The 26,557-nt window shown below is 44.2% G+C and overlaps 1 protein-coding gene across 1 annotated transcript in view; it reads left to right on the plus strand.

Annotated features, from left to right (window-relative positions):
- The window catches only part of grin3bb (glutamate receptor, ionotropic, N-methyl-D-aspartate 3Bb), a 102,961-nt gene that overhangs the window by 62,321 nt on the left and 14,083 nt on the right, over positions 1 to 26,557 (plus strand). Inside the window, exon 2 of the mRNA XM_084355801.1 lies at positions 7,728 to 8,377. Within this exon, the coding sequence (XP_084211927.1) occupies positions 7,728 to 8,377 (650 nt within the window). The remainder of the gene's footprint in view (positions 1 to 7,727; positions 8,378 to 26,557) is intronic.

The following is a 26,557-nucleotide window of genomic DNA, read 5'->3' on the forward strand; positions in this document are numbered from 1 at the left end:
CAAGCACTTCATTTATACTTCAACGAGTACTTCATTTAGACTATGTGTACATCTTGAAGTCTTGTCTTTAACATAACTTTTAGGTTTTTCGTCGTCTCAGGTGTTTTGGTTCTTGTAGGTGATCGTTGGCCCAAAAGTGAAAAACAAGGCAGGCAAACGGTTAAAGGATTTTATAGTAGTAACAAACCCTAACCCTAACCCTAACCCAGCCGAGGCTGGTGTGTGGCCCATAGACTTATTTACATAGACGCCTCACTGAGCGGGTTGGCCCGTTGCTGCAATACGTCAACGTCGCCGGCACATTGGATGTGGCAGATCTGCCCCGTGAACTAATACAAGTCAATGGAGTGAACTTTATAAAGCGCCCTTTACAAAGTGCTTTAAGTCAATGCCTCTCATTTACCCATTCACAGATAGGTACCAAAAACAACGTATGTAATGTTCTCTGATGATTATAAACGTCAACTCCTCCTCATATGTTTAGTAAACAGGTAGGCACCAAACGAATGTTTGTATGTATTTTTAAAATTTTTATATGAGTGTTTACAGCCATAGACATATAGACATAAGTTCTTCACTGTGCTTCCTTGTACATACAGCTGTATAGATATAAGTATGTATGTATGTTCTTCAATTTGAGGTTCAGTTTTCAGGTTCAGTCCTCAGGTTCAGTCTATTGATCTTAACGTCCAGCAAACCAACGAACCAATCACAGTTGGCTCCGCGACTCAAACTCAACATAAACTGAGATAGCAGCGGTGGGCGAGCAAGGTAGACAGAAAATGAAGAGAGTGAGAAGTGTTAGTGATTGGTATACATACACATCTTTAAGTCTCTGAACAGTGAATTTATATTATATTATTATATTATTATTATATTATATTATATCATATATGATAAATGTTATTATATAATAAATTATATATATTATATAATCATTTATTATATATCATATATTATATATCATATACAGTGGTGGCCAAAATTATTAGAACACCTGGCATATTCAAGAGGTTTCAGTTGTTTTTGTTGAATTGGCCATTAGAATACCCATAAAACACATGAAATATCTACAAAGTCATCATTATGCTCTATAAACCATAGAATAGTGCCATCATAAGGTGATTTAGGTCATTTTCCTTACAAAAAACAAGCTAGGCCTATTTCACTGTCAACGTCACACAATCATCATCTATCTATCTATTGTACATTCAAAGGAAAGCCTTTGGCTTGAGTTGCAGAAGGCATGGGATAGCATTAGTGTTGATGTTCTCAGGAAATATAATGACACTATGCCAAAGAGATGTGCTGCTGTAATTGCTGCGAAAGGTGGACAAATATTAAAGTTAAAAGTGGATAAAAACAGTAGGACACACTCCATCTGATGTTTGTTGTGCTCAGAGCAACCATCTGCATGTTTCATGAACATTATGAAATGAAATCATGTTTTGGAGGGGAAAAAAAGGTCAATATTTTCAGATCTGTCAGGTGTTCTAATAATTTTGGCCACCACTGTATATCATATATATGATATAATATGTAATTAATGATGCAGAGAATGTTTTCACTTGTTCAGTGTTTTGTGCGGATCGACATCATAAATCCAATCAGCGACAGGAAGTCTCTCTGACTCAGAGGACTACAGCTGCCAAAAACATCATGTCTGCTTCACCCAGTGACTTCCTACATTTCCCAGGATGCTCTGGGACGGAGCAGCCTGAGGGTGGACTGTAAAAATCTGAAACAGTCAGCTGGTTTTATTTTGACCTCAGGAAGGGATTCTGCTTCAGTCGACACAAACAAACTGTTTCAAGTCCCTCTGTTACAGTACTCCTCTTCATCCTCCTCCTTGTGCGCATGCGCCGCGGTGTATGCAGCCTGTTCCAGTCGCTCCTGCTTACTTTAACTTTGTTTTCAACTTTTTTCCTTTTTTCTTTATCTCACTTGTTCTGTTTTTACTTTAGCTATTTATTAAGCTACGTCCTCTCTAAACATGCTTGTGTGGAGTTTTTGTTGTTTTGCTTGTGGTGGAATCACTCCTTTTACTCTTGACCGTCTCGACCGTCTCGACCGTCACTCAGCAACACCGCAATGTTTACTCCAGGGATCAGCTGATAGAGCTGAAGCTGGCCGGCTTGGCTAGGGTGATGGAGGATATCCCTGCTGAACTTTGGAGGAAAACACACCGGGGTTGCAGAGGGAAAGGATCGCTACGGCGGAGGAAAGGAGCGAAACATCGGAGACTTATGGAGAGGAAGACATACAAGCCGTGTCTCCCATCTCTCATCATGGGCAACGTGAGATCACTGGGGAATAAGATGGACGAGCTTACGGCGCTAACCTGGAGTCATCAGGAATACCGGGAGTGTAGTCTGATGATTTTCTCAGAGTCATGGCTACACACGGATGTTCCTGACCACAATGTTTCCACCGAGGGTTTCCACACTGTCTGGGCTGACAGGGACTGCACTATAGGAGGGGGGCTTGCTGTTTATGTGAACAACAGGTGGTGCAATCCTGGTCACATTACTATCAAAGACCGCATCTGCAGCCCGGATATTGAACTGTTAGCTGTGGGTCTCCGTCCTTATTATTTACCACGTGAATTCTCACATGCTATTGTCGTGGCTGTGTATATTCCCCCGTCCGCTAACCCGACGTCGGCATGTGACGTCATCCACTCGACAATAGCCGGACTACAGACTGCTCACCCGAGTGCTCTCATTATAATCTCGGGTGACTTCAACCATGTCTCCATTAAAAAAACACTCCCGAAATTCACCCAGTATGTGACCTATAAAACCAGAGAGGAGAAGACCCTGGACCTGCTGTATGCTAATGTAAAGGACGCATACACCTCCACGTCTCTCCCCCCACTGGGAAGATCAGATCACAACTTGGTGCTTCTCACCCCCTGCTATGTGCCTCTAGTGAAGAGGCTGCCTGTGACCACAAAGACAGTGAGGACATGGTCAGAGGACTGCTATAAGGCATAAGCCTTGGGTAACAAAAGACATCAAAGCCATACTCAATCAGAAGAAGAGGGCTTTCAGAGGTGGCAACAGGGAGGAGCTGAGGGACATTCAGAGGGACCTGAATGCCAAGATCAGAGAGGCTGAGGACGGCTACAGAAGGAAGCTGGAGAGGAACTCCAGCAGAATAACATGAGGGAGGTCTGGAGTGGTATGAGGACCATCACCGGTTTCAGACCAACTAGCAGTGGCGCTGATGGTAGTGTGGCTAGAGCCAATGAGTTAAATCTGTTCTTCAACAGGTTTGACACTGCAGCCCTGGCCCCTGCTGGCTCTCCTGTTGACTGTCTCCAGCCACCACAGCTTCTGACCCCCCTCCTCCCCCTGATAGCACCCCATCCAACTCTTTGAGCCCCTCACACCCATCCCCCACTCCTCACACCTACTCTGGCTCCCATGCTACCTGGCCTCCTCTCATTGTGGACTCCAACTCTCCCCCTCCTCGACCTGCACTGTTTACACCGCTTCATGTCAGGAGACAGCTGAGCAAACTCCCCGCCGGTAAGGCTGCAGGCCCTGACGGTGTCAGCCCACGGGTTGTCAGAGCCTGCGCCGAACAGCTCTGTGGAGTGCTTCACCGGGTCTTCAACATGAGCCTGAGCCTCCAGAGGGTCCCTGTGATATGGAAGACGTCCTGCCTCGTTCCAGTGCCAAAGATGCCACAGCCCAGTAGTTTTTCGGACTACCGACCGGTGGCACTGACGTCACATATCATGAAGACCCTTGAGAGACTCGTCCTGGAGCAGCTCATGCCTGTGGTCAGGCTGCACCTGGATCCCCTACAGTTCGCCTACCAGCCCCGGATTGGAGTTGAGGATGCCATCATCTACATGCTGAACCGTGTCTACGCCCACCTGGACAAGCCGGGGAGCACTGTGAGGGTCACGTTCTTTGACTTCTCCAGTGCTTTCAATACCATCAGGTCTGCTGTACTTAGTGACAAGCTGACGGCGATGCTGGTGGATCCCCCCCTTGTGTCCTGGACTGTGGACTACCTCACTGGCCGACCACAGTACGTGCGCTTGCGGCACTGTGTGTCAGATGCAGTGGTCAGCAACACCGGGGCCCCATAAGGGACTGTCCTCTCTCCTTTCCTCTTCACCCTTTACACCACGGACTTCAGCTACCAGACATCGTGCCATCTTCAGAAGATTTCTGATGACTCTGCTGTTGTTGGATGTATCAGCAAGGTGATGAGGCTGAATACAGGGCTGTGGTGGATAACTTCGTCACATGTTGTGAGCTGAACCACCTGCAGCTCAACACAACAAAGACCAAAGAGCTGGTGGTGGATCTGAGGAGAACCAGGACACCAGTGAGCCCAGTTTCCATCCTGGGGCATAACGTGGACATCGTTGAACACTACAAATATCTGGGGGTGTTCATAGACAATAAACTGGACTGGACTAAGAACACTGAAGTCCTCTCCAAGAAGGGACAGAGCCGCCTCTATTTTCTGAGGAGGCTCCGCTCCTTTAACATCTGCCGGACTATGCTGAGGATGTTTCATGAGTCTGTGGTGGCCGGTGCTGTTCTGTTTGCTGTTGTGTGCTGGGGCAGCAGGCTGAGAGTAGCAGATGCCAACAGACTCAACAAGCTGATCAGAAAGGCCAGTGACGTTGTGGGGGTGGAGCTGGACACTTTGACAGCAGTGTCAGACAGGAGGATGCTGTCGAAGTTGCGGGCGATACTGCAGTATGACTTTCACCCTCTCCACAACGCTCTGGTCAAACAGAGGAGCACCTTCAGCGAGAGACTAATTGCTCTAAAATGCACCACTGAGCGCCACAGGAAATCATTCCTACCTGTGGCCATTAAACTTTACAACTCCTCCCTCTGATGTTTGGACTCAAATGGCTATATATATTTCTATATGTATATATATATGTACATCTGCCATACCATATATATATTTATATTGCACTGTATATTTGTAAATACTTGGAGTGGTCATTGAACAGTTAAGATTGTCTATTTTATTTTATTTTATTTTATTTATCTTATTTTATTACTGTATTGGTATGGTAAAAAATAAAATAGATACATTTAAACAATTGCATGAGTTCACCTTTGGTTACCTTTGAAAAGCAAAATAAAATACAATCAAGTGCTATGAGGTCCCGAATAATCATATGATCATAGAGGTTTAGTAGACAAAATAGCAAAGGGGAGCAAGTTATATACTGACGTACTAGTTAAACTGATGTAATGATGGTAGTAAGGCCAAGAAAGAGCCCCATATCTTTTCAAACTTCTCTGGGTTCCTCCTCACACTGAATAAGATTTTTTCCGGTGTGCTGTAGGATGTTAATTCATTTAACCATTGTCTCTGCGATGGAGGAAACTCTGATTTCCAATTCTGCAAAATACACTTTTTACCAGCTGTACCCCCAAGTAATATGAAATATTTTTTATTAAAGCTTGCATCTAGAATTTGTATATCTCCCAGAATCCATATCCTCGGGTCAGGGGGAATCTGGACATTTGTAGTTTTTGAAACTATATTAATGAATTCATTTCCAATAGGTTTCCAAGCGAGGACATTTCCAGAGCATATGAAGCAAGTCCCCCTCACAGGTTCTACATTTCTGACAATTTGGAGAGGAGTTGGGGTGTATTTTGTGCAGTCTATATGGAGTATAATAAGTTCTATTAAAAATATTAAACTGTATTTGTCTGTGTTTGGTTGAGATTAGTACTAATTGAGAGATTTCAAGGATATTACACCAGTCATTGTCGTCGTATCTTATGTTAAGATCTGATTCCCATTTCTTCTTTGTTTTAATCTTATTATATATTGTAAGGTTATTATTTAAAATAACATAAATAGCAGATATCAACCCCTTACTAGTGTTTAATGTATTCATCCTCCTCTTCATCCTGCTCTTCATCAGGAGGAGGAGGGGGAGGCGGCGGAGGAGGAGGAGGAGGAGAAGGAGGTAGAGGAGGGGAGGAGGAGGGGGAGGAGAAGGAGGTGGAGGAGGAGGAGGGGGAGGAGAAGGAGAAGGAGAAGGAGAAGGAGGGGAGGAGGAGGAGGAGAAGGAGGAGTAGGAGGGGAGGAGGAGGGTGAGGCGGAGGAGGAGGAGGTGAGGCGGAGGAGGAGGAGGGGAGGAGGAGGGTGAGGCGGAGGAGGAGGAGGGTGAGGCGGAGGAGGAGGAGGGGAGGAGGAGGGTGAGGCGGAGGAGGAGGGGAGGCGGCAGTACAATCTCAGTCTCATCTCAGCGTCTGCAGCCCGTTAGCTGAGTGTCAGCAGGAGTTTGGCTGACGGCCGGTTGATGGCTGGCTGGCCGGCGTGAGGCCGGTGTTCAGAGAATCGACTCATTTACAGACAGAATGAAACGCTGGTTTCATGTCAGAGAAACTCGGCATGACCTTCATCATGCTGCTGAATCTCACAGTTTAATCCTTCAGTCACAGAAATAACTTCACAAAGAGACGATGATGAAACTGTGATGAAAGTGAAGCACTGACATCAAATATACATTTATTCAGTCTGTTTAAAGACTTCTTTATAACTATTATGATATCAAACAACGTGGAGCACAGTGACGGCAGGCAGTGACTGATAGAAGCTCAACGACAAGCTGAGGTGAAGTCTGGGAAAGTGTCGGGATGAGATCTGCACTGATTGATTGATATTGATTATTAGATCAGAAATGCGCAATGCAACATATAGTTTACAAAGCTGTCGCGATGAGTCAGCTCAGGATTCTTATTTCTGTTTCTGTTTGATGCTGGCAGATATTAGTGAGAGTGGTGAAGGTCAGAAACGACATCAACATCAACAGACACCAGGACTCAAACTGACAAACACAAAGTTGTAATTTGTAACAAAAAGTGTCAGAAGTAAAAACTTTATTTCAGATAAACTCCAGCTCCTCTGTGGGTTCAGCTAATTAAAATGGTTATCATAATTAAATGATGACCTCATTAACACGCTGCCCTCAAATATTCCTGCTGCTTCTATTTTTTAATCTGAACAGAAAGAAAGAAGCTGAACATGTTTGGTTTCACTGAGCTTCAGATGGTTTCAGCTTGTCTTCTGTTGATTTATTGTTTCTCTGATGATAAACTGATGACGATGTTCAGCCTCAAGCTTCTCTCACTTTTACTGTACAGAGTCGGTCTGAGGACAGAACAAACTCTCTGAATCACTTCCTGTTTATTCACACCTTTGATGTTTGAATTCAATGTGTAATTTGTCACAACCCTCCAGAACCGTCTGTTCTCATGCTGCACGCTCGTTTGAACCATTTACACAAAACATGAAAGAACCTGAGAACGTCTCGGCCTGCCGATCATAAAAAATAAATAATGATTGAATAAATAAATTATGCAAAACTTTAAATGTTACGGACACCATAATCTGTGTACTGTCCCTTTAATGTAATCAGTTCTTTGATTCTGTGTTCCTAATTAATGTGACACAAGGATTTCTGATTGATGTTCCACCTGTCTCCACTCTGACATGTCCACTCTGTTCTTCTCCTGGTCCTCCTGCTGGTCCTCCTGCTGGTCCTCTCCCTGGTCCTCCTGCTGGTCCTCCTGCTGGTCCTCTCCCTGGTCATCCTGCTGGTCCTCCTGCTGGTCCTCCTGCTGGTCCTCCCCCTGGTCATCCTGCTGGTCCTCTCCCTGGTCATCCTGCTGGTCCTCCCCCTGGTCCTCCTCCTGGCTGTCCTTCCTGGTTCTGCGTAGAACCGGTTCCACCTGCAGATGGTGATGGGGGTTCCAGAGTCCGGTCTGTCCAACCTGCTGCTGACGGTTCTGCAGCGGTCGGGTTGGAGGGAGGGTACTGCAGTCCTGTGTCGTGGCTGGGAGGAGTCTCAGGGTCTCCTGCGGTTCCTCGGAGGTCAGAGCGGAAGTGGTGCATCTTGGGATGGTGAGGGCGGGGCCACTTGGCACCTGCGTGCCATCCTGAACCTAACGCAGTCAGCACATGACGACACTCAAATCCACGACTTCCTGTCCCGACACTTCTCCACACAGACCGAGCCCTCGCCGGCGTCGGTGCTGCTGTTCGGAGCTGACCCGCTGTGTGCAGCAGCGGTGCTCCGCAGCGCTCAGGACCTGGGTCTCACGTTACCCATGGTGCACTGGGTGCTTGGCCAGCCGCTCAGCCCTGATGCGCTGCATGCCATCGGGCTGCCGCTCGGCCTTCTGGCCTATGGAGAGGTGGAGAGGAAACCGCTCGACTTCTATATCAGAGATGCCCTGCAACTCATCACCAGGGCTGTTGCCGCGGCAACCGTGGTGAGACCAGACCTGGCCCTGATCCAGAACATGGTAAACTGCTACGATAAACCCAACAAACACGAGGTGCCGTCTTCAGGACAGTACCTGTCCAGGTAACAGCTGCCTGTTATTATCTTCTAGTAAACAACATTATTATTGTTGTTATTATTTTAATGCCGTCATCATGTTCGTCACTCTGTCAGTGAGTCTGGGAGAAAAGATGGAATATGTCTCAGACTGCAGAGATTTCAAACGTAAACAAACATGTTTGTGTGTTCAGAGCGTGTTGATGAGTGTTTGTGTGTCTGCAGTTAATTAAAATAGATTTAATATTCTGGTTGTGATCAGTGAAGAAGCAGCAGATTAATGTTCATGATGAATCACACAAACACACACAAACACAAACACACACGCATTTCAATGTTTATCAAAAATCATAAATACAATCTGTGTAAATATGTACATGTTGGAGGGTTACACTTTATTCATGACTAGATTTATTACACAGCCTAAAGCTCTCTCTCTCTCTCTCTCTCTCTCAAATTCAAATTCAAAGGAGCTTTATTGGCATGAAAGTTTCAACAATTTTGCCAAAGTATCAAAACACAATATACAGTATTGTCAAAGTAAAAGATTACAGAATAAATAATACATATATAATTAATAATAATAATAACAATAATAATAATAACAATAATAATAGTAATAAAGAAAAGAAGAAAAAAAAGTAAAGTGTGTGTGTGTGTGTGTGTGTGTGTGTGTGTGTGTGTGTGTGTGTGTGTGTGTCAGTGTGCAGGTAAGTGGAGGAGATCATGTCAGGTGTTGGCAGCTTCTCTTCTTCTGTGGCAGCACTAACGTCTCTTGCTGCGTCTGCAGCAGTGGCTCTTTTCTCTCCCAGCAGATGTTGTATTTGTTCTGTGTCTGTGAGTTTGTGTAACTTTGTGGTTGTGTGTGTGATGTTGTTGTAGAGTTGTGTTCTGATGTCTGTGTGTGTCACAGTGCAGCAGGAAGTGCTGCTCTGTCTCCACCTGTCTGTGTGGACCGAGCCGACACAGCCGCTCCTCTCTGGGCAGCCACGTCTGTCTGTGCCGGCCGCTCTCCAGGGCCCGGCTGTGGCTGCTGAGTCTGTACGTAGTCAACGTTCTCCTCAGTCTCGGGTCGGTTACAGAGCTCAGATATTCTGCCATAGAGTATTGTCTGTTTAGGGTCAAATAGCATTGGAGTTTGCTTTGGGTTTTGGTTGTAGATGTCCAATAGTCGATGTAATTGTCTTTTTCTTTTGCTATAACTTGGTGGGGCCGGATCGTGTGAGGGCGGTCTTGGTGCCCGGTGCTGTTGGAGCTGAGCCTCTGGACCAGCTGGCTGAGGGGACTCCTGTCTTTGCTCTCCTCTTGGCATTGTAGTGGTAGGAGCCGGGCTCGCTGGATTTGAGGTGTTGATCGAGTTTCAAAGCTCTTTTTTGGATCCAACAGGGGAAACTGGCCTAATTCAGCTCTGCACCCGTTGTTGGGGGTGTTCCTGTGGACTCAGAGGATCTTCTGCAGATCTCTGTGTGCAGGCTTTCCATTGGGTGTTTGTCCCATTTTTCAAAGTCTTGGTTCATGAGAGGGCCCCACACTTCACTACCATACAATATAATTGGTTCGATTATGGACTGAAATATTTTGATCCAGATTTTGACAGGTGTGTCCATGTTTGAGGTTTTTTTATAGTCCAGAAATTAGTCCTAAATACGTGTAGCTGTGTGTGTGTTCTGTGTCCGTAAAGTCCAGGTGGAACCGGTGTTGGTTTGTCTGACTCTTAGGTCGTTTCTGGAAGGTCTGACAGAACTTCTGCAGGTGGTCTAGTTGTTTTTGTAGAGCCTCCTTTGATGGAGCGAGCAGTATGAGGTCATCTGCAAATAGTAAGCGTTTGACCAGGGTGAGACCAGGGATATCGGACTCTTCCAGGGATTTGGCCAGTTCATGGATGTAGATGTTGAACAGGGTGGGGCTCAGACTGCAGCCCTGCTTCACGCCTCTACTTTGGGCGAAGAAGTCTGTTTCCATGGTTCCAATTTTTACAGCGCATTTATTATTTATGTACATTGTTTTGATGATATCGTAGATTTTTCCTCCAATACCTTTTTCTAATAATTTCAGAAACAGACCATGATGCCAAATTGAGTCTTCTTCTTCTTGAAATCTACAAAACAAGAGAAGATTGTGTTCTTGTTCTGGTGGACGTGTTTCTGGACGAGGGTGTGGAGGGTGTAGATGTGGTCGCTGGTTCTGTGTTCTGGTGTAAAACCAGTCTGACTCTTGCTCAGGACATTGTGCTCACTGAGGAAGTTTTGCAGTCGGCTGTTCAGGATGCTGCAGAATAACTTCCCCAGGTTGCTGCTGACACAGACGCCTCTGTAGTCGTCTGGCTCGTATTTGTTTCCACTTTTAAAGATCGGAGTGACGATCCCTCGGCTCCAGGTGTCAGGAAAATGTCCAATGTTCAAAATCAGATTGAATAATTTTAATATGGCAGTTTTGATTTTATGGCTGCTAAACTGAAGCATTTCATTCAAGATGCCATCAGGGCCACTTGCCCTCCCTGGCTGCAGGGCCTGGATCTCAGCCAGCAGCTCCCCTTCACTGATTTCAAAGTCTAAAGGATTCTGGTCGTCTTTAACGATTGATTCAAGGGTTTCTAGTTTGTTGATCAGATTATTTTGGGCTGAATCCAGTGTGGTTGCACTGTATAGATTTTTAAAGTGTTTTTCTCAGACACCTGCAGTCGGAGTCAAGCCACTTTTCATTGGTTGAGTTTGAACTGTGATGCTGAGATTTTTTCAGATTGGATATAGATGCTGTGCTGTCAAATATGTGGTTAATGTCCCGAACAGCCTGGTTCAGGGTGTCACTACTGTGGGGATATGAGGTGGTGATAAAATGGTCTAAGTGAGATTGGATTGTTGGATGACCGATTGCTTTCTGGTAGTCATCCTTGCTATTACTTGTCCATCTATAGGGTTGTTTGGAGCGGTTGAGTTTGCTGGGCTCTGCTACGTGGGGGTCAGTTGGTGTCTTCCTAATGTACAGGGTGATTTTGCTGTGATCAGATAAAGGTGACGGGGCTGACGGTGAATGCTCTTAGACAGAGGGGCTCTAGGTCTGTAACACTATAGTCCACTGTGCTGTTGCCAAGAGGAGAGCTGTGTGTAGAGACCGAAGGAGTCCCGTCGAAGCCGACCGTTGACGATGTACAGACCCAGCGTGCGACACAACTGCAGCAGCTGATTCCCATTTCTGTTGACGGTTTTGTCAAAGTTGTTCCTGTGCCGGTGTGAAGGAGAGGACATGTTGATCTGGCCCGGTATATGTTTGTCCCCATGTGCATTAATCAGATCTGGTTCTGTGCCTGTTCTGGCGTTAAGGTCACCACAGATCAGCACGTTTCCTGTTTTTTTTTATTTTGAGCCAAATTGAAAAATCTCCTTTTTTGAGTAACTCTATTGAGTGTGTGAGGTTCGTCTTGTACCAGATCAACATCCCTCCTGAATCTCTGCCTTGGTTTCCATTTTTCAGTTTGGTAGATGGGAAAATGACTTCTCTATAACCTGAAGGACAGCCAGTGGGCATGTCTCCTCTATTCCAAGTCTCCTGCAAGACAATGATGTCTGAATTTTCTAGCTCTCTATTAAAGTCTGGGTTCCTGCTCTTAAGGCCAAAAGCAGCCTCTTTTGATGGAGCGAGCAGTATGTCATGACTTCTATGTCAGAGAGGGTGAGACCAGGGATATCTGACTCTTCCAGGGATTTGGCCAATTCATGGATGTAGATATTAAACAGGGTGGGTCTGTCTCTCTGTCTCTCTCTCTCTCTCTCTCTCTGTCTCTGTCTCTCTGTCTCTGTCTCTGTCTCTCTCTCTCTGTCTCTGTCTCTCTCTGTCTCTCTGTCTCTGTCTCTGTCTCTCTCTGTCTCTCTCTCTGTCTCTGTCTCTGTCTCTCTCTCTCTGTCTCTGTCTCTCTCTGTCTCTCTCTCTGTCTCTGTCTCTCTCTCTCTCTCTGTCTCTGTCTCTCTCTCTCTGTCTCTGTCTCTCTCTGTCTCTCTCTCTCTCTCTCTGTCTCTGTCTCTGTCTCTCTGTCTCTGTCTCTCTCTCTGTCTCTGTCTCTGTCTCTCTCTCTCTCTCTGTCTCTGTCTCTCTCTCTCTGTCTCTGTCTCTCTCTGTCTCTCTCTCTGTCTCTGTCTCTCTCTCTCTGTCTCTGTCTCTGTCTCTCTGTCTCTGTCTCTCTCTCTGTCTCTCTCTCTCTGTCTCTCTCTCTCTGTCTCTGTCTCTTTGTCTCTCAATTCAATTCAATTCAATTCATTTTGCTTTATTGGCATGACTGTTACAAGAACTATGTTGCCAAAGCATCAAGAGTCAATGAAAACAAAACAAATACAACTCACAGAATCAAATATATACAAATATAATACAATAAAAAATAAAAATAAAAATAAATAAAAAATATATATATTTATACTGTATACCTTATGTGTGTGTGTGTGTGTGTGTGTGTGTGTGTGTGTGTTGATGAAGTGCTGTCTCTCTCTTATACACAGATTGGGTGTCATTAGACAGTTGCAAGTTCTTATATATAATTTAAAATATATATATATACAGTTCATATTAAATGATGATAATAATAATAATAATATATAAAATAAAGAAATGAAAAACAACAACAACAACAATATTATACCATAGCAGTAATGGTTGTGGTTAGCATTTGTGTGTTTCTCTAGTTTCATGGCAGAGTGTTACGTATTGTGCAGCTAATTTTACAAATGGTGGATCTTCTCCCAGACAGACTTTTAACAGCTCATCACATGTTTTTCCCTGATATGTTGGATCTGCTGCAGTGATCTGCTGGAGGAAAACCTCTCTCTCAGTCTGGTACAGGGGGCAGGAGAGGAGGAAATGGGCCTCAGTTTCTGTTCCTCCTGAAGAGCAGTGTTTACAGACTCTTAATTCTCTGGGCTTCACTCTTTCTTATGCCGACCTGTTTCAACCTGCAGCTGATGGTCGCTGAGTCTGTACATTGTTAGTGTTTGTCTTTGTTTGGGGTTTTGTATGCTGACCAGATATTGTGCTGGAGAAGACTCTCTGTCCAGTGAGCGATAGCACTCCAATTTATTGATGGATTTGATTTGATTTTTCCAATTGTCAATGTAAGTCTTTTTATTCTCTTTGTCTATAGATATCAGATGAGTTTTGGAGAGAGTCTGGAGGTCTTGGGTTTTGAGGTGGCAGGTTTCTCTGGTGTTTCTCAGAGGGTCTGTCTCTGGACAGAGGCTGTTACTGAGGAAGGCTCTGTGGTGATAGGAATCAGGATCAGCTTGTGCTAAGTGAACCTGGAACTTAATTGACCTTCTGATCATGTGTAGAGAGAGAGGGAAGTGTCCCAGCTCTGCTCTACATGCATGGTTTGGACAGTTTCTGTGGACCTTGAGGATTTCCTTGCAGAATTGGAGGTTAAGTTTCTCAGTGGGTGTTGTGTCCCATGAGGTGCCTCTGGGTCATCAGAGGGCCCCACACTTCACTTCCATACATCAGGATGGGTTTTATTACACAGTTAAATAGTTTTAGCCAAATTGTAACTGGAGGATTGAATTTATATAGTGAGCTGTTGATGCTGCAGTCGCCCTGCGTGTCTTTGCTGTGAGGGAGTTTATTGCTTTGTCAAAGCTGCCTGATGAACTGATGATGGTGCCCAGATAATTATATTCCACTGTATGCTGAAGTGTGGTCCCTCTTACCCTGAAAACATGTTTGGACTCCTGTAACGGGCCTTTTTCTGGAATACCATGACTTTGGTTTTGTCAAGGTTGATATCTACCGCCCAGTTTTGACAGAACGTCTCCAGCAGAGAGAGGTTCTGCTGTAGGCCCTGTTCTGTTGGGGACAGTAGAACCAGGTCATCTGCATACATGAGGAATGTGATGTCTTTGCCTTGTAGATGTAATCCTGGGCTTGAGGACTGTTCAAGAAGAGTGGCCAGTGTATTGATGCAGATGTTGATCAGAGTGGACACAGGCTGCAGCCTGATGCTCCTTTTCCTTGTTTGAAGAACTCTGTTCTTGTGTTTCCAGTTTCAACAGCACTGGTTGTCAGAATATTTGGATTTGATTAAATCATACATTTTACCCCCAATTCCATATTGGAGAAATAACCCGTTGTGCCAAATTGTGTCAAAAGCCTTTTTTAGATCTACAAAACATGCAGATATGTTTCCTCTGTGTGGTCTGTGGACATGCTGTTGGATGAGTGTATGCAGAGTGTATATGTGGTCAGATGTTTGATGTTTGGGTAAAAAGCCAATTTGGCTTCTAGACAGAATATTATGTTCAGTGAGATAAGAGATTAATCTGGAGTTGAGGATGCTACAGAAGAGTTTACTCAGGTTGCTGTTAACACAGATGCCCCTGTAATTGCTGGGGTTATACCTGTCTCCATTTTTAAATACAGGAGAAATGAGACCTTTATTCCAAACACTGGGGTGATATCCAGAGGCCAACACCATGTGGAAGTGTTTTTGCACGGCAAGTTGGAGTTTTAAGTTACTGTGTTTCAGCATCTCTGAGTTAATGCTGTCTATACCGCAAGCTTTTCCATTTTTAAGGGTTTTGATTGTGTGCTGTGTTTGTTTAATGGTGACGGGGTGGTCGAGGGCACATCGGTTGTCCTTCACTGTCCTTTCTAGTTCTTTCAGTTTGTCTATTGTTAAAATTTGGTTCTGATTCAGACCGTGACACTCTGGATTTTTATTGAGTTTTTTGTCTTCTTTCGGGGCTTGGACATGTTCAAGCCGTCCTACAGGTCATTTGGGTTCCTGTGTTTCCTGTTTGACAGTTTTCTCAGGTTCTGTCTGGATACAGCACTTTCTTTATCGAACCAGCGCTCTTTTTGTTTCATGCTGGATTTTTTAGTTTGTGAGATTTTTAATTTAGATTCTTTTGCCAAATGAGTAAATATCGTATTTAAGTGATGTGTGGCCAGATTTACATTTTCTCTTTCAGGCTGATATTGGGTGTTGAGAAAAATATCAATCATGTTGTGAATTTGAGCAGAGTCTGGCGCGGCAGTGGAGGCAGCAGTGCTCTCCTCTGTCCACTTGTATCTCCTCGGTAGAGGAAACAGCCTTGGCTCAGGATTTGGATTTATGGTGGTTGACAATGACTTTTTCAGAAATAAGGAGATCTGGCTATGGTCTGAAAAGGGCTGTAGTGGTGATACAGTGAAAGCATTTATATATTGTGGTTCAATGTCAGTAATGGCATAATCTACAACACTGCTACCTAACACAGAGCATTGTGTGAGTCTGCCCAGAGAGTCTCCTCTGACTCTGCCATTAACAATGTACAGACCCAAACCTTTACACAGTTGTAGTACCTGTTTGCCAGTTTTGTTAACCGTGTTATCATAGCTTTGTCGTTGTGTGTTTATGCAGGTCTGGTACAAAGGGGGACATTTGAAAATATGTTTGTTTCCTTCATAGTTAATGAAGTCTGGCTCTCTACCAGTTCTGGCATTAAGATCGCCACATATTAAGACTGATCCTAAACTTTGGTAGAAGGAAATTTCCTTCTGGAGTTCCTCAAAAACCTCCTCTGCATAATAGGGGGAGTTTGAGGGTGGAATATATATTGCACATAGACAGACGTCTCTGTTGTTTTCTAGAATATTTTAGTGAATTTTAATCCAAATGTGATTTGTACCTTTTTTAACTGGTGAGATGTGATCTTTATATTCTCCTTTGTACCATATGAGTAAACCACCTGAATCTCTGCCATTCTTAATATGCTTGTGTTTTACAGAGGGTACAATGAGTTCTCTATGATCGTTTGGACAGTTAGATTGATTTTGGTTTCGATTCCAAGTTTCATTCAATATTATTATATCTACATTTCTAATATTTTTCAGAAAGTCAGGGTTTGTTGATTTCAAGCCAAAAACTGAAGAGCATATGCCCTGAATGTTCCAGCTACTTATTGAAAAAGATGCTATTTTCTTTACCTTAACAGAATCGTGTACCACTTAATATCCGATTTACAAGCAAAAACAAACGTAATGTGATCAAAATGAACAAAATGAACAAATATGTGAAATGTTAAGTGATTATGAATTATTCAGTGTTGTTCTACTTTCTACTAGCTCAGTAATTTAGTATAGAGTAGCGTTGCAATGTCTCTTATCTGTTTTAGACTCAGTTCAGTGGGTGAGGTGTTGAGTCTGGCGGCTGCAGCATCATAACTGTCTCTCTGAGCTGGAGACTGGACCTGAGTCTGGGCTGGCTGCCGCTGCTGCTGCTGCTGCTGCTGCCAACTGGCGTGGTGTGGTGTAGTTGGGTTGTGGTTCTGAGGTGGTGGAGCTGAGGTGTACAGCAGTGGTGTGGCGCTGGGTCCATGAAGAGGTGGGGGTAGAGGGGGGAAGTAGTGTGGTACTGTGGGGTGGTGATCCAGAGGGGGTGGGGTTGAGGTGTACAGCAGTGGGGTGGTGTTGGGTCCATGAAGAGGTGGGGGTAGAGGGGGGATGTAGTGTGGTACTGTGGGGTGGTGATCCAGAGGGGGTGGGGTTGAGGTGTATAGTGGCAGGGTGGTGCTGGGTCTCTGAAGAGGTGGGGTTGGGGCGTAGTACCTCGAGGCAGGTTTGAATCTCCGTGAAGAGCTCTGGCCACTGTTGGTGGTGTCTCTAGTGTGCTGTGACCTTCTGTAGAGGTTTTGGTGGTTGGGTGTGCTCTTGTTGGTGATGTGAGGTGTTGATCTGGTGCGGTTGAGAGCTGTGTCTTTAATGTCTTTGATCAACAGCCGCACACCGCTCTGGTTTAGATGCAGGCTATCATACAGGTGTTGGTAGAGGATCTCTGCATGATGTGCCATATGGACGTTTGGTATTCCTGCGCAGGCTTTGGATATTTCAGCATTAATTTTGTTGATCTCATGCTGAGGAACATCTCTTCTGGGGGCCGCTGAGGTTGCTTTCTCTGCCACCTGTCGCAGTGAGTGAGGTATGTCCTTGTTGTGTGTGAGGTCATTAGTCCCAGTGTGAATCAGGATGTGTTTCACACCCTGGAGGTCTGTAGTGGCCAGCTTCTTTATAGCCTCTGAGGTGGTGGGACTCCAAATCATCTTGGATCTTCTGCCTGGGAAGAGACGTTTCATACTGATGTACTTTCCATTGGAATCACACAGAAACATTATTTCTGTGTTGTTTTGTGAAGCAGGTTCTGGTCTCCTTCTCTGGGATGTTTGTGGGATCTCTTGGATCTCTGGGATGTTCTCATGTATGTTTCTCCTTCTCTGGGAAACATACATGGCGGGGGGCCATGTATGTTTATTGATGAAGGTTGGGCTACACAGTACAGCATACGGGAGCAAGTGTGTACACAGGACTATGAAATATTAACTGTTTCTCATTAGGAGAGACGGCATCCATCCGACTTTGGACGGAGCGGCTCTCATCTCTCTCTGTCTCTGTCTCTGTCTCTCTGTCTCTCTCTCTCTCTGTCTCTCTCTGTCTCTCTCTCTCTGTCTCTGTCTCTCTGTCTCTCTCTCTCTGTCTCTCTCTCTCTGTCTCTGTCTCTCTGTCTCTCTCTCTCTGTCTCTCTGTCTCTGTCTCTCAATTCAATTCAATTCAAATTTGCTTTATTGGCATGAATGTTACGAGAACTATGTTGCCAAAGCATCAAGAGTCAATGAAACAAAACGAATACAACTCACAGAATCAAATATATACAAAAAAAATAAAAATAAAAATGTATATATACATTTATACTGTAAATTATACCGCAGGAGCGCGGCCTGCTGCTGACCCCGTGCTCACCGTTTGTTTGTTTGCGCAAGTTTTTAAGCTTTTTTAATGATTATTTTGAGCAGTTCTATTGTAAAGCGCTCCATTTAGTTGTTTGATACTCTGTTGCACCTCGCACTTTAAAACCGCAATGAAACTCGCTCTGCTATGGACTTTATTCTGCCTGACGGCATTTGCGCCGGGAAGCAGCCTAACAAGCGGGCATGCCCTCCTCACATACAGCCGGGAGCACCTGCTGTCGTTACGCCAAACCGGTGGGGCTCCGCCAGTCTTTCTGCCAGCAAGCTGTGAAGAAATTCGGCGGCCAGTCGGATGGAGGGAGAGGGGAAGCAGGAAGGAGAGGAAAAAGCATGGATCAAGAGGAGGCGTTAGGCATCGACTCTGGAGACTACGGAGAAGAACTCCTCTTCCTGTCATAACTCTGTCTAATGTACGCTCGGTGAGCAATAAACTTGATGAACTGATGCTACGAGCCACCTCGTATGCCTGACGGAGACGTGGCTTAAAGACCATGTAACTCCAACTCTGCCAGGCTACACCACGTTAAGAGCAGACAGGAATGAGTGTAGCGCACGCAAATCCATCGGCGGGGGGCCATGTATGTTTATTGATGAAGGTTGGGCTACACAGTACAGCATACGGGAGCAAGTGTGTACACAGGACTATGAAATATTAACTGTTTCTCATTAGGAGAGACGGCATCCATCCCACTTTGGACGGAGCGGCTCTCATCTCTAGAAATTTAACCCATTTCATTAGCCAACAACCAGCCTGACAACCCAGAGTTGAGACCAGGAGGCAGAGCTGCAGTCTTACACGCTTCTCTGAGCTTCCATTAGATCAGTTGCACACCCAAAACTTCATTGAGACTGTGTCTGCCCACCGACCACCTAAATTAATTACATTAATCAAATCAAAAGTCCACAGAAGAGGAGTTGTGCATGAAAATCTAATAAAAATTAACAGCAACTCTGCAATCTCAAAACAAGACAAGAGAATTAAATTCGGACTCCTAAATATCAGATCCCTGTCATCGAAAGCTGTACTAGTAAATGACTTAATTTCAGACTGTAATATTGATTTATTCTGTCTTACTGAAACTTGGCTGCATCCTGAAGAATATGTCAGCCTGAATGAATCCACTCCACCCAGTCACATTAATACTCACATTCCTCGAGGCTCCGGCCGAGGAGGTGGTGTTGCAGCTATTTATGACTTAAGTCTGTCAATCATTCCTAAACCTAAATTAAATTATAACTCATTTGAAAGCCTTGTTCTGAGTCTTTCACATCCAACGTGGAAAACTTTACAGCCAGTTCTATTTGTTGTAGTGTATCGAGCACCTGGTCCTTACTCAGAATTTTTATCTGAATTCTCTGAGTTTTTATCAAGTCTAGTCCTCAAATCAGATAAAGTAATTATTGTAGGTGATTTTAATATTCATGTGGATGTCGTTAATGATAGCCTTAGTACTGCATTTATCTCATTATTAGAGTCTATTGGCTTCTCTCAGTGTGTACATAAACCAACTCACTGTTTTGACCACACCCTTGACCTTGTTCTAGCTTATGGTATCGAGATTGAAAATCTAACAGTTTCTCCACAGAATCCTCTTTTATCAGACCATCACTTAATAACTTTTGAAGTTCTATTACTGGACTACACACCATTAGGCAAAAACTCCTTCACTAGATGTCTATCTGATAGTGCTGTAGCTAAATTTAAGGAAATTATACCGCTGGCACTAAATTCAATGCCATGTCTTAATATAATAGAGGACTCCTCCGCTAACCTCAGTTCCTCACAAATCGATCATCTTGTTGATAGCACTGCAGGCTCATTGCGAACAACACTCGTGGATGCGCCCACTGCTATGGCCCTGCCTGATCGTGGATGCGCCTACTGCTATGGCCCTGCCTGATCGTGGATGCGCCTACTGCTATGGCCCTGCCTGATCGTTGATGCGCCCACTGCTATGGCCCTGCCTGATCGTGGATGCGCCTACTGCTATGGCCCTGCCTGATCGTGGATGCGCCTACTGCTATGGCCCTGCCGGATCGTGGATGCGCCTACTGCTATGACCCTGCCGGATCGTGGATGCGCCTACTGCCATGACCCTGCCTGACACCCACCACTACTGTCGCTAATATTAGTCACATCTCTGTTACATACGTTCCACTACTATTATTGTAATGCATTACTACATACCATCCTTACCATTAATCACTACTACTGTTATCACTAGTAATCACATTTCCATGTGCATTTCATTATTATTGCTGTAATACATCTTTATGTACTTTCACTCCTGTCAACCATCGCTTATAATTGAATACATTGTGATCTCGTTGATCTGCTCTGTACATGCGACATCTATTGCACGTCTGTCCGTCCTGGGAGAGGGATCCCTCCTCTGTGGCTCTCCCTGAGGTTTCTTCCGCATTTTTTTTTCCCTGTTAAAAGGGCCTTTTTTTGGGGGGGCAAGTTTTTCCTCACTTGAATCGAGGGTTGAAGGACAGAGGGTGTCGTCTCTGTACAGATTGTAAAGCCCTCTGAGGCAAACTGTGATTTGTGAATTTGGGCTATACAAATAAAATTTGATTTGATTTGATTTGATTTGATTTGTTTCATTCCAATCCTTCTATCTCCCCCAGGAGTTTGGGCAGATCACTGTGATCCTCACTTATGTGCCCGGACCAAACAATGCAGCAGCAGGAGAGAGGATAGCCGAAAGCTACAACACGGCACTCGCTCGCTCTGCTGACCAGCCCGTTCTCATCCTCGGGCATTTTAATTCCTGTAACCTGTCCGACCACTTGCCTAACCTTCATCAATGTACCAACATCCTGGAAATCCTCAATAATAGCGCCTATACCAAAAAACGCCAGGTGCATGTAAACTTAAAGATTTTTGGCCAATTGTAATAACATCCAATCTCTGTAAAACCATGGAAAGAGTCCTAGCTGACACCCTGACCACCACCTTAGCTAATAGATTAGATCCGTTGCAATTTGCCTATAAAAGTAACAGAGGCACGGATGATGCTGTGCTGACACTGACAGATTCTATATCTAAGCAGCTGTCACGGCCTAAAGGGTATGCAAGGGTCTTATTCATAGACTTCAGTGCAGCCTTTAATTCTGTGAGGCTATCTATTCTACTGAAAAGGCTGGTTGAACTTGATATTTCAGGAACTCTAATCCTATGGAGAAGGGACTTTCTCTCATGCCGCCCTCAGAGGGTGCAGGTAAATGGCACCCAGTCTGACTTGCTCACCCTAAGTACAGGATGCCCACAAGGCAGTGTTCTTTCTCCTGTGCTTTTTTCTCTCTTCACAAATGAATTTTGTATTAATGAACATAACATGAAATTGATTAAATATGCTGATGACATGGCCTTAGTTGGCCTTCAACAGACTGCAGACCCCCCTGATGACACTTGTTTTTTAACTTATGTGAAGAACCTCGAAGAATGGTGCTCACAGAGCAAACTAGAAATCAATGTGACAAAGACAAAAGAAGTGATATTCTGCCTAAACCAAGAGCTCTCCACAGCGCCACTCTCACTTGATGGCCAAATTGTGGAAACTGTCAAAACCTTTAAATATCTGGGTACAGTGCTCGATGGCCAGCTGAATTCACAGGAAACACTGATTATGTGTTCAAAAAATGCTCACAGAGACTCAACTTGCTGAGGAGGCTGAGCAGCCTGGGGGTCAGCCAAAAGATTTTAGACCTGGTATATACCACACATGTAGAAAGCGTGCTCACCTTTCATCTCTCTGTCTGGTTTGGTTACTTAAGTTGTAAATGTAAAACCAAACTGAGCAAAATTGTGTCGAGGGCAAGTAAAATAGTGGGACGACCCCAAAAGCCACTAACAGAAATTTACACAGAAAGGACAAAGAGGAAGGCCAGAAAAATCTCAGCGGACAGCTCCCACCCTCTTACCAGCCAGTTTGAGCTCCTCAAGTCGGGGAGACGCTAGAGTCCCACTGGCCAAGGGAGCATTTAGAAAATCATTCATCCCAAATGCTGTCCACCTTCTCAATGTATCCTAAATGGCACTAGCAATGAACTGCTCTCAATTTCAATTTCTTTTTTTTTCTATTTATTTATTGTATGATTAATTGTGTTTTAACTGTTTCCTTATCTAACTGTGTTTTTAATGAAATGTGTATCTCTTTCACGGTGAGCCGAAGACAATTTTCCACGATGATGGACAATAAAGTTTTATTGTATTGTATTGTATTGTATTGTATACCCTATGTGTGTGTGTGTGTGTGTGTGTGTGTGTGTGTGTGTGTGTGACTGGGTGTCATTAGACAGTTGCAAGTTGTTATATATAATGAAAAATATATATACAGTTCATATTAAATGATGATGATGATAATAATACATAAAATAAAGAAATGAAAAACAACAACAATATTATATCATAGCAGTAATGGTTGTGATCAGCACCACGGCACTACCGTGGTCCGACTCTGACCCTTGGAGGAGAGTCAGAAGTGCTGTTTCGTCTGAGAATTTTACCAGGTAGCTGCCCTCTTTGTGAGACCTGCAACTGTCTGTATACAAAACAAAAAGAAGGGGAGATAAAACGCAACCCTGTGGGGAGCCTGTATTTGAAACCACAACGTCTGACAAAGCTCCGTTAACTAAAACCTGCTGCTTCCTATCAGTTAAAAAGTTTAAAAGCAACAATAAGAACTGATCCGGTAAATTAAAATAAGAGAAAAGTCGTTGAATTAAAATATGTGGTTGCATCTTGTTAAAAGCTGAAGAGAAGTCAGCAAATAAAAGTCTCACGTGTGATTTTGGCTTCTCCAAGTGCTTATAGATTTTGTCAAAGATGAGGAGTTTAGCATCCTCCACTCCTTCTCCAGTTTGATATGCAAACTGTAAGGGGTCTAATTTGTCATGCACTAAAGAGACAATCTCATCTTTCAAGATTTTCTCAAAGATTTTCATAATAAGTGATGTAAGAGCGACAGGCCTAAACTCAGTTAGTTGCTCAGGATTTTTTATTTTGGGGATTGGAATTATTGTTGAGCTTTTCCAAATTGAAGGAAGCTGACAGTGATTGACACACATCTGAAAGAGAGCAGAGAAAACTTCACTGAGCTGGTTGGCACAGTACCTCAGTGTGCGCCCACAGACAGCATCTGGGCCAGCAGCCTTCCTTATGTTGGTTTTCTTCAACAAAGCTGTAACCTGATCTTTGCATATAACAAAATCAGTTATGGGTACAAGAGAATTCTTCAATGCAGAGATATTCTGAGTGAAATCACAACTTTCAAAGCGGGAAAAAAACAATTGAAAGCGTTTGGTAACTCAGCATCCAGTACTCCTTTAATGGTGGTGTGTTGCTTGGCCTCATCTGCCTGCTTGTTAATACAGGCCATTGATTTAAGTCCTTGCCAAGCTGCTCTGATATTGCCACCTGCAAACTGTATTTCAATTTTGTTCTTGTAGTTTACTTTAGCCTTTACTATTTCCTTCCTCACCTCCCTAGAGAGGGCCCCTTTCTCAAGAAGATCACCTGTGAAGAAGGCCCTTTTCTTTTTGTTGATAACGGTTTTGAGCTCCTTAGTTACCCAGGGTTTGTTATTAGGATAAATAACAACTTTTTTTGATGGGATAATAGAGTTCACACAGAAGGAGGTATAGGAGGAAACCGTGTCGCAGAGAACGTCAATATTCTCACAGCTATCATAGAAACAGTCCCAATCAGTGCAGTCCAAACAGGCCTGGAGAGATGAAACACTGTCCTCCGACCAGATTTTAACTTCTTTCTCTTCATGCTCAAGACGTCTGAGGGCAGGCTTATACACAGGCATTAAAAACACACAGTTGTGGTAGGAAGCCCCAAGAGAAGGCATGGGCAAGGACTTATAGGCGCTGCTTACAGAACCATAGCATAGATCAATCGTGGAGTTTCTTAAAGTCTTAAAGACACAAATTGTTCATAGGTTGTCAGTGACTTGGTCAAGGTGCAGTGATTAAAATCACCGAGGATAAACTTTGGAGCATCAGGGCAGATGGAGTCGAGTCTATGTGTGACATCCACGATCAGCTGTGCCGCTGCGGCTGCGTTGGTATGTGGGTGAACGTAAACAAGCGTGAAAAACAGCTGTACCAGTACATAACTTTCCCGGATCACAACGGTGTTACAGTACCTCCGATTAACAAAAAGACACACTCCCCCTCCTCAACCCTTCCCTGTGATCTCTGGGGACCGGTCAAGACGAAGTGGGCTGCCGAACCCACTTATGGCCAGGTCCCCGTCTTGATCCGCTTCACTGAGCCATGTCTCTGTGAATGCTAGCAGACATGCTTCCCGAACTTCAGGTTTAAATTTGGCCCACGCTTCCAGCTCATCCACCTTGTTCCTGATGGACTGTGCATTTGAGAGCAGAACCGTAGGCAGCAGAGGAAGCCGGCGGGGGTTGTCCAGGCTGAGACGTTTCAGTCTCCGACGTATCCTCTCCGTCCTCTTTTCCTTCGGGTGGTCCGGTGAACGGGGACGTCGTCAGGGCTGTGTGGGGTGTACAGTTCAGCCGGTATACCTGCCAGTACCCTTCCACCAGTGTTGGTCCTCAGGGAAAGGAGGAGTTCATGACTAGGGCGCTTTCACACCGCTAGTTCGATTATTCGGTCCGCACCAGGCAGTAAAATTGTTACATTGTAGCATACAGACTGACTGACAGACAGACTGTTCACACATGCAAACGGACCAAAATTGGTCTGAATAGGCGAAATAAGAAATAAGCGCCAATTTGGACTTTCACAATGGAGCGACATGTTCGTACACTGTTACTTGCGCTGGTCCTTGCTTTTTATATTGTACAACACCTGTGTGTTGATCAGCTGTGCGCCGGCAAACACAACACAGCTGGTCAACACAGCACACTATGATAAAAAAAAAGCGCAAGCATGTTCTTCTGATTCTGACCTTACAACCCAGTGGGCTGCCTATGTGGTATGCAGAGGTGGCAAATGTAAACTACTACAGATCGATTTTTAATTGCGATGTGTTTCAGGGCTGCGCAGTCGCACTCGCAGCCTCACAAGCGGAGCAGTGCAGCGCAAACTTGGTTTAACTGAGTGGCTTACTGTAGGAATCACCAAATGACTTACTTTAACAAATTTCGTTAGTTTATTTCATGAAGATTTGTAACATATCACTTTTATGAGGATCACAGTCAGAAAAAAAATACATAGCCTAATTATGTTAGCAGCTGCATCATAACGATATCCACGCAGCACGCATATTAAGCTTTAGCCTATAACCTATTCATTGATGGACATAAATTGTGTTATTTTGCCTTAATAATAATAAGCAAAAGCGGGAAAATGACTCACCATCCTCAACATCTGGGTCAGATGTGTGGGTCACGTTTATACCTGAGTTGGTCCAGGTTTGCGTTCTCACCAGAGCGACCGCACCAAAGGTTGGCATTTGGTGCGGAATCAAGCGGACCGAGACCACCCCTTTTTGGAGGTCTCGGTCTGCTTGATTTAGTGCGCACCCGAGTGCGATTGATACTTTCACACCGACGAAAACGGACCGAACTGCGCTTTCACACCAACAGCAGTTGGTGCGCACTAATCAGTCCATTCATACCAAAAGCTCTTAGTTCGGTCAGTTTGCATGCGTGAACGCGGACCACACCGCAGTCTGTATGCTACAATGTAACAATTTTACTGCCTGGTGCGGACCAAATAATCGAACTAGCGGTGTGAAAGCGCCCTTAGTTTGAACAGAAGAAGATTGTCGATAATCAGGAAATAAAACATCAAACTGTCTTTCAGGTTCATCCAGAAACCGTCAGGAGGTCCTGTCTACCAATCACAGCTCTGTCAACACAGTCTGATGAACTGTTCCTGTTTATGTTCTCAATGTTTCTGTGTCAATATTTCTAGTTTAAATTCCAAATTTAACTAATTTTAAACCTAATTTTCAGAAAAATAAACCCTGACTGATTGGTTGATGGAGATAAACAGCAGGTGGAGCTAATTCTCCAGTCTGTCATTAAACCATAAAAGACAAAGAAAAGGACATTTGAGGTCATTCGAAGAGCTGCAGTCAGAGTTAAAGATTTTATTGATCTCATTCATTCATCCGATTTACATCACTGCACTGCTGTCATCTACCTGTTCTGTAACTGTGGGTTAAAATTGTCTGTTTTATCTTGTCTGTCTGCGTCTGCTTTGCCTTAATATTGTCTGTCTGTGTTCTGTTTTGTAATTGTCCATTTTATGATTTGTCGCTGCGAGGTTTTAAAGTCTTTTGTGTCTATGTTGTCTAGGAACCTGCTTTGGGACTACAGCTGAAATTTAGTTAGCAGTTATGCTAAGTCCGGTGCATTTACACTGATGCTTAACACATCAATGTTGATGAATGTGCATTGTCTCAACTCAATAAATACATGAATGAAAAATTAAATGAAAAATGCCCCCTCAAGTG

Source organism: Pagrus pagrus (genome assembly GCF_965226575.1).
Source record: "Pagrus pagrus genome assembly, chromosome: 6".
Taxonomy (NCBI): domain Eukaryota; kingdom Metazoa; phylum Chordata; class Actinopteri; order Spariformes; family Sparidae; genus Pagrus; species Pagrus pagrus.